The 8896-nt window shown below is 38.1% G+C and overlaps 1 protein-coding gene across 1 annotated transcript; it reads left to right on the top strand.

Annotated features, from left to right (window-relative positions):
* Positions 1-315: 315 nt before the first annotated feature.
* LOC110116543 (copper transport protein ATX1) lies at positions 316-8387 on the top strand. The gene is made up of 3 exons (XM_020850153.2): positions 316-398; positions 7771-7846; positions 7930-8387. The coding sequence occupies exons 1-3, from the start codon at positions 390-392 to the stop codon at positions 8103-8105; spliced, it is 261 nt and encodes an 86-aa protein (XP_020705812.1). The 5' UTR covers positions 316-389; the 3' UTR covers positions 8106-8387.
* The last annotated feature ends 509 nt before the right edge of the window (positions 8388-8896 follow it).

Raw genomic sequence — 8896 nt, 5'->3', positions numbered from 1 at the left:
TAATTTTTTTATAATATATGTACTACCTTTAATGACTTCTATTGCCTATTGGTCGTTAGTACTTCGTACTGCACACTTCCAAAGGCTCGCCGCGCAGTACTGATAGCTGTGGTCGGCAAAGCGACAAAGTACAAATCGACGGGTAAATCAGGTTTCTTGGCCCGGCCCGGCCCGAGTTGGTTGGAGAAGGTCGAGCGTAACCGAAGAAAAACAATTTGAAAGGGCCCAGTTGGGTCGATCTCTGGCCCGAAAATGGCCCGTTTTCTAGGCCCGTCCGCCCAGGCTTTACAGATATCGAATCGCTTACCACCTAATTTCTGCTCTCTTTCCCTCCCTATTTAAACGCGCAGGTTCAGGCTCCGAACTGCAGAGAGCTTCGAGGCTTCGACATGGCTGAGGTAATCTATTTCTCCCCTCTTTCTCGTCTTAGGGTTTATGAATTCCTCATCAGTGAATGTGTTGTTCTGCTTTTAGATTTCAAGTTTGCTAAGTTGAATAACATCTCCCATATTTTCGCTCCGTTTAGTTCTAATCTATTGGGCGAAAAGATTCATCGATATCTTGTATTTTATTTTTCTAGTAAATATTGTTTTAGCATCTCCAGATTTTCGATGTTTGTAACTATTTTGTGATTTTTGGATATCTGACAGTATATTTTTATTCTTTATATTCCTTGCATTAATCTATTCTTTTCATTGGAGAAAAGGATTAACGGGAAGAGATGAAGAAATATAGGGATGTATTTTTGTTTAATTTGTGCGAAACATTCCGTGGTGGTTTTTTTGAATGCTTATTGTTCTTGTTGTATTATTGAGCATTAGTGGTGTTGTGTCATAGAGTATTCGCGGCGGTAGAGAAATATATAGATTAACGTCTTAGCATTGTACAAAGATTCAGCACACCAGCAGATTAGATAGAGTGTGTAGCGTTCATAAGAGGCAACAGAGTTTTTACGTGGAAACCCCTAAAAAGGGGGAAAAATCACGGGGTCTTGCCCTGTTTGAATGAATCCACTAGTATTTGCAGTCGATTACAAATGAGGCTCTTCCTTGGGAGAAGGCCTTGGCTTGATATCACAAATGTACGTCATAAAGAACGCATTACATGGTGATAGTTACAATAATCAACATAGACATGTTTGTTTAGTTGGAAGGGTCATAGTCGGCACGAGACAGGGGTCCAAAAGACCGTACTTGGCAGAAGACCGGGGTCAGAAAAATCGTTGTCTGGTGATGGAGATCGGAAGGACCATAGTAGGTGATGGAGGTCAGAAGAACTGTAGACGGCAGGAGACAGGGGTCCGAAAGACCGTAATTGGTAGGAGACCGGTGTTAGAAAGATCGTTGTCTGGTGATGGAGGTCAGAAGAACCATCGTAGACGAAGGATGTTGGAAGGACCGTAGTATGCAAGAGATCGATATCAGAAAGACCGTTGTCTAGCGATATAGGTCGGAAGGACCGTAATAGGCGACGGAGGCTGGAATGACTATAGTCGGCAGGAGACAGGGGTCCAAAAGACCGGAGTTGGCCGGAGATTGGGGTTAGAAAGATCGTTGTAGTAGGTCGGTACTCTGGTAGAACTCTAGGAATCAGGTGGTGGCCCGATAGAAGTTCGAGCCTCAGGTGATGGTCCGGCAGAAGTCTGAGCCTCAAGTGGTGGTCTGGCGGAAGTCTGAGCATCAGGTGGTGGTCCGGCAGAAGTTCGGGCCTCAGGTGGTGGTCCGGCAGAAGTCCGAGCCTCAGGTTGTGGTCCGGCAGAAGTCTGGGCCTTAGGTGGTGGTCCGGGGGAGCAACGATGTCAGGCGGTGGTCCGACGGAGGAGAGGGCCTCAAGTAGTGGTCCGACGGAGAAGAGGGCCTCAAGTGGTGGTCCGGCGGAGGTGAGGGTCTCCAGTGGTGGTCCAGCGGAGGTGAGGACCTCAAATGGTGGTCCGGCGGAGCAACGACGTCAGGCGGTGGTCCGACGGAACTCAGGTGGTGGTCGAGGAGGAGCTTATTTCTTCTCTTCTCTTCTCTTTTTCTCTTCTTTCTTGGATCCCCCCTCCTTTCAAGAGGGAGGATGGGTTTTTTTATAGATTTTTGGAGTGGTATGGCCCGTAAATAGAAGGATCAAGGGCAAATGGGAGATGGTCGATGTTGAACCCTTGCTCGTAGACTGTTTGATGGACATTTGAATGTCTTAATGATGTCGGAATTCAATGATTTTGGGCTCGTTGGATTCGTCTCGTCGAGCAGCTCGATTCGACTATAAGAACGTCGTGTTTGGAAACCGTTTGACAATCCAAATTGTGGTTCGAACCCTCCAACAGCGCTTCGGATCCTTGATTTGGACCCATTTGGGCGCAGATTGAGTCGAATTTGGTGTCGTTGGGTTCGTATTTCTGAGATGCTCACTTCGACTGTAAGTTTGCTGAAATCGGAGTTCGAATGGTCCCAATTTTAATTTCAGAAGTTTCCAATTTGATTTTGCATCGAGATTCGTGCCCGACCAAGATAATTTTTTTATGATGTATCAAGTGGAATGATGAATTGAAGGATTGCTTGTTGGGCATGGTTTGGGTTTGTATTCATAACAACATCTTCAATTATGAAAATGGAAGTATGATTTCAGGGAATGGAATGATGCACCAAGTCTTTTTGGAATTTTGTGACATTTAAATGAAAATTGTATTTGTTTAGTAATAAGGTTTGGCGTTATGGAATCGGAATGAGACTTGATTACAGATTATAGTCTGTATATTTGAAGTTGTATTTAATAGTTTTTTGCTGAACTTTAGTCTTAGGGCTGCATGATATGCTTTAAAGAGTGAATCCCTTTTTCTCTTTGTATTTTATTTTAATTCCATCGGTATCCTTTGCTTATATTTCTGATTTATTCTTCTTCTTAGTTCTTACTTATGAGTCTAGCAATTTTCTAAAGTGTCCCTTTAGTCCTTCAATGCCTCTTGCTGTTTGTTTTTTATTTAACATAAACTCATTAATTCAACCGTTAAGACATTGAGCATCTTCTAAATCACAGATAAAACAGAGTACCTCTAATGAGGCCTATATCGAAAATGTGATACTTTATTTTACCCCCCCAAAAAAAAAAGAAATCTGATTGATTGCAAACTTGATTTCATTTAATTGTTGAATATACCTGTTGTAGCATAGGAGTTACAAGAATGATAACTGCGGGTCAGCCAACAATTAAATTTATGAGAATGGATTTAAGTATCGATTTAGTTTACATCATGAATTTGTCACATTATTGACCTGATAAGCATTTTAATCTTATGCATACAGCTTTTGTTTGGGTTTTTTCATTGCATGAATCAATTTTCATGCCCAAATGCTTTATTCTTTCAAATTTTCCATTACCTATTTTGTGTGCTAGATAGATACAACTCAGATGATGGGCTAGTTGAGTAATGTATGTTTGTAATTACTCTGGGTCTTACATTGCACAAAAATAGCAACCATGTGAGCTCAAACCAACCGGAGATTTTTGGCTCAGATAGAATCCACCGACCCTTAATTCATTTGTTTGGCCACAAGGTAGTTCAAACTCGTTAGATTAGCGAAGGTGGTTTCGTTGTGATTATCAAGCCCTGGACTTTTAAAAAAGTTTCAACTAGCCAAAGGTGATTTCGATGCAAATCCCTTACTTTTTCACATCTTAGCTCATTCTTTTAATTAATTTTGGCTGATTTTGATTCTGATTCTGCGAACATTTTTCAGAATTACTAAAAATGTTCACTTGACTTTTGATATATACTATACATGATAATGGTACATGCCACATCATCGTTGTAAGGCATGTCTAATAAGAATTCCACTAATCAGTCTCTAAACTTGAATCAATGAATTTGATTGAATTGAGCCATAACATTTTAGCTTGATCCACCAAAATAGAGAGGGAACCAATGATAGTGTGAATTATTAGTATGAGCCATAAGGGATAATCTTAGAACTTTTATTGAGTGGGGCACAATGATAAAATTGAACTTTTTTATCTCAAACTCTATTTTAAATTATACAAGTTGCAAGCATGTTAAATATCACTGATGAGTCAAAAGTTCCGTTTCTCTCTAAGTATGTGACACCTATATGTTTATAATTTTTCCCTTCACACTATTTATTTTTCATATTTCTTTTGTTTATTTGTTATAGTAAATATCTTGATCCTAAGTCTTAAAACAAAAGAGATTGAGAGACGAGCCATGTTACCTAATAGAAAAACTTAGTGAGTCAAATTCAAGCCAATTGGGATAGATCCTCCTGGTGTCCTAGCTCTAGATTCACCCATGAGAAGTATGGCAACTGGCTTTTGCTAGCATATCTTTTTAATCAAAGAATGTAGCAATCACTAAGTTAGGGTCATTCAATGATTGTGGTACATGTCCTAATTGGAGGTTGCCTTAAGAATGTAGGGAAACGCTAGGTTTTCCTGCCACCCTTTTAGTAGTAGTAATTTGCATTGATTTTTACAAGGCTATGTGTTGATCAAGAGGTAGCAAGTTGTGGCTTGGAGGTGTAGTGATGACTAGCAGTGGCCTCCATTGAGAAAAAGGAAAAATAAACAAAGCTTTATTGATGAAAACCCATTTCAACAATCTTTTCAAATGTCTAGCCTAGCCTATATATAGAATTAGCTAGAGTTCTAATGCCATGGTACAAGGAACCTAACGAACCAGATCGAATATAAATATCAGGAAATCAATATTCGTAATACTCCGCCTCAAGATGGACTATATATATCTTTGATAAGCATCTTGGATAGAAGTGTAGATAGTGGAGCATATGCCAGTGGCTTGGTGAACATATTGGTGAGCTAGAGGTTGGAGCTAATAGGAATGAGTTTGATAAAAAAATTCAATGAATCTGTCTCAGATAAAATGAGCAATCTATCTCAATATACTTGGTGCACTCATGGAATGTTAGGTTTGAGGCAATGTGAATAGCAGATTAATTGTCATAGAAGATAAGTGTAGTAGTGGGTGGTTATATGTGAAGGCCATGTAGTAGTTGGGTGAGCCAGAGAAGTTTGTTGTCGATGGCTGCCAAGGTTCTATATTCTTCCTCAGCAGAAGATCTTGAGATAGTGTATTATTTATTTTCCCTTACAAGATATCAAATAACTCCTTAGCAAGATGTAGTAACTAGTTGTTATCGATCTCTGTATGCCAATACAGGAATCCCAATCTGCATAAAAACAAAAACGCTGCACTTGCAAAGAAGTAGAATTAGAGATTTTGCGACATCTTGAGGTAGCATAATAAGTGATTGACAGTTGTCACATGTGGGACCCAAGGTTGAGGCAAGAACTGACTGAGTTTGTGAGTGGCAAAGGTGGTGTATGGGCATGATAAAATGAGCTATAAAAGTCATCCTATAGTGCATTGATATTATGAAGCATCAGGTAAGAGATCGCTACAAATGCACGTAGTTTGTTCCTAGGATCCATAGGGATTTTGGTCAACTTGCTAGCTAGTAATTATGCATCTTCAATTTCTTATAATGCATAATATCATTGAAAAAGAACGATGCCCTTGTTGTATTGAACTATTTCAAGGACTAAAAAGTGCATACTCTTTTTGCATTATGTCTCTAAGAGTGAAGTCACTCATCCGCTTGAGCATCCTCATCCTGCAACACTTTACTTAATTTTATGCTTCTTTCTTAATGACTAACATTATGCACCATAAAACATTGCAGGTCTCATCAATCATCTTATAGAATTTTTCCTTAAGTTTGAAAGGTACCTTTCTGTCACACAATAGGCCTGATTCATTCCTCCACTTCAACCATCCAACTTGAATTCTACTCAAAAAATCCCCATCTATTTCACCATCACTTTGAATAATAGTCTCGATATATCTAAAATGTATACTCTTTTTAATGACTTGATCGACTAAGGTCACAATCCCCCCACTAGATCTATTACAACTAAAATTATACTCCATGTATTCGGTTTTAGATCTTCTCAAATGTAAACCTTTAGACTCTAAGGTTGACCTCCATAATTCAAGTTTTTCTTCAACTACCTCACTAGTCTTATGAACAAGAAGAACATCAATAGCAAGAAGTCTTGGTAGTACATGTACGTGCAAAACTCAATGTTCTCAACAGCGGTCATGTTTAAATGTTAAGTGAACACTTGCATCAGTACTTGATATTGCACGTCATTGAGTGATTGGAAAAAGTTATCATGTCCTTAAGTTTCAAAAGGAGCTGAGATTGTGGATTGATTAGTAGTGGCTATCTCAATTTTGGATCGATTGCTCCTTGCTTGGTTGAAAACAAGAGAGTAGCCTGCAATAGCCATTTGGTCGTGCATTACATTTGCTCTAGTCGAAGAAGTGTTATTGTCTTTGCGTTATCTTTGATCCGTAAAGGCACTACGATTCTTGAAGGTGAAACCCATCTCGCTTGTTTGGCTTCGATTAGATGTTTACTCACCGAAATTTTGGTGAGAATCTTTTAGTGACAGTAACAAGAACTTTTTTTTTTATTGACAAAATCAAATTAATAACCAATTTGGCTATGAACTAGGGAATAATTGTTGTTAAGCCCCACCGCATAGCCATCATGTATTCCATTTGACTATGTAGAGTGAATTGCTTGACTCCTCCACAGGTGCAATATCCGCACAAACACACAAGATAATAATTATTTAACTTGTCCCATAATATTTTACATTTTGTCAAACATGTGGTAACTGGGCTTTGATATTGCATGGATTTATCAACTTGCAGTGAAGATGAAAAATCTTATGTCCAATGTTATATTAAAATTGATCCCAAAAATCAACCCAAATTTATTGTGTTGTATCAGAGTAAGGAATGCTAGTAAAGATTTCTTTGAATATCGAATTCAGTATCTAAGAAATGATCACATTGTTGTTTCTGATCCAGGCTTTAACAATGTTAAGATCGGTTCCTTTCGATTCTTGAATGGATCCATTAATGAATTTGAGTTTGTTCTAAGCTGCCAAGGCTATGGCCATGGGGCGACCCAGGAAACATTATTGTCTCCAAAGAGAGGTTGTGAAACAAAGGTGATGTCAGGTCTGTGAATATGATGGGAGTAGTACGGGTTATGCAGGTCTTCAGGGTTCAAGATTTCGTCAGATGAATATTGTGGAGGTGCCATCGAAGAAAAAAACAGTTCTCAAGAAAAATAATTTGATAGAGAAGAGAGTAATTGCCCTAAGGACATCTCCAACAGAAAAACTCAATTTTCACTCCAAAATACAGTAATACATCAAAATGCAAAAACTCGTCTCCAATTGAACTCCATTTTCTAACATCCAAAAAAGAATATTCCTAGTATACTCCTTCTCATATTTTATTTTATATATTTTTAATCATATATGTATAGGCGTCGCACTGTTCACCAGCAAGCAAATAGCGAAAATTTTGGCATTCGACTGGAACGACCGAACGACGCCATGCACATGTTTGATGTTCGACTAGAGAAAGCCTAATACTAGATTATCTCAGCCGAAACCTAAGAGAGGAACGAAGATGATGGAAGAAGAGGAAGAGAGATGGTCCAAATGGGTTATTCTTGCTCTGATACCATATGAAGGGAAAAGAAACAAAGTTTTATTAATGAAAACACATTTCGGTACAATCTTTAGTAAAGTCTAGCCTAGCCTATAGGTACCTTGAACTTCCTGTATGCTTAATAACCTCAATCTAATATATTATATATAGAAAGAAATTTGTCTATATTGTTCAAACTAGCAAATCTCATTTGACATTCTCGATTGCACATTTTTTTGCAGACTGTTGTCCTCAAAGTTGGCATGTCCTGCCAAGGCTGTGTTGGTGCCGTGAAGAGGGTACTATCAAAGCTGGAAGGTTTTAACCCTAAAAACTTTTGTATTAGAAAATCTTGAAGTTTTCATTTTTAATGGCTTGTGATGTTGATTGCTACTTTTCAGGTGTTGAATCATTTGATGTTGATTTGAAGGAACAAAAAGTAACTGTGAAGGGCAATGTGAAACCTGAAGCAGTGCTGCAAACTGTTTCCAAGACTGGAAAAACAACTTCATTCTGGGAAGCAGAATCAGAAACCAAGGAAGCTGCTTTTGATACAGCAGCTGCTGCCACCGCATGATTACAGTACGTCTAAGTGGTTTTCTTAATAAGAAATTATGAACTAATGATCAATGATGATTTGTCTTTTGAAGCTTTTACAGTAAGTATAATTTTGTGTGTTGTTTGTGCTTTCTTCAGTCGACTGGTCATGTTTACCTATATGATGCTTTTAACTGTTTTAATAAGCTAGATGTCATATTATAAATGGCAATAAGATCACCTATGTATCAGTTTCACTTATTATTTTTCCTGTTAGCTACTATAAGATGATGATACCTTATAAGAGGCTAAGATTTCTTGATAGGTTATTATTGTCATTTTATCGCCAACTATCCCTCCATTATGGCTCCATTGATGGACCTCGATCTTACGATAAATGCTTCTTTGTGAGAATTCTAATACAGTGTTAGGTTTTGTTTGGCATAGCTTTCTTGCTGCTTTCTAAAACGGCTTTTTAGTATAAAAACTTTTAAGTTCATGAATTTTTTATACTCAAAAGCTATTTTAAAAAGCAGTAAGAAAGTTGTCCCAAATGAAGCGTTACTCTTACCAAACTTTCATGAGTATTTTGTAATGCCTCCAATTCTGGTATAGTGGCGATCTTGATACAGGGAGGACTTTTGATCTTTTCTTATCAACAAAAGATTGTGTCCTCAAACAGCTACAGTTCCTTTTAGAAAACTGCTTTATCACACAAATTAATCATAAATAGCTCACAATATCTATCTTCCCCAGTTATTCAAATGCCTACTCACCAAATATTCCATTGAAAATAGCTTTAGGGTATTGATTTTAAAATTGATTAGACAA

This window comes from Dendrobium catenatum, unplaced genomic scaffold, assembly GCF_001605985.2.
Source record: "Dendrobium catenatum unplaced genomic scaffold, ASM160598v2 fragScaff_scaffold_390, whole genome shotgun sequence".
Classification (NCBI taxonomy): Eukaryota; Viridiplantae; Streptophyta; class Magnoliopsida; order Asparagales; family Orchidaceae; genus Dendrobium; species Dendrobium catenatum.
Note: the sequence above shows the minus strand (reverse complement) of the source record. Positions and strands in the feature narration are given on the sequence as shown.

What these genes read in the sequence shown, in the direction of transcription:
- LOC110116543 (XM_020850153.2), top strand. An exon ending in GGTACTATCAAAGCTGGAAG is followed by an intron (nt 7,847 to 7,929) that starts GTTTTAACCCTA and finishes GCTACTTTTCAG; the next exon opens with GTGTTGAATCATTTGATGTT.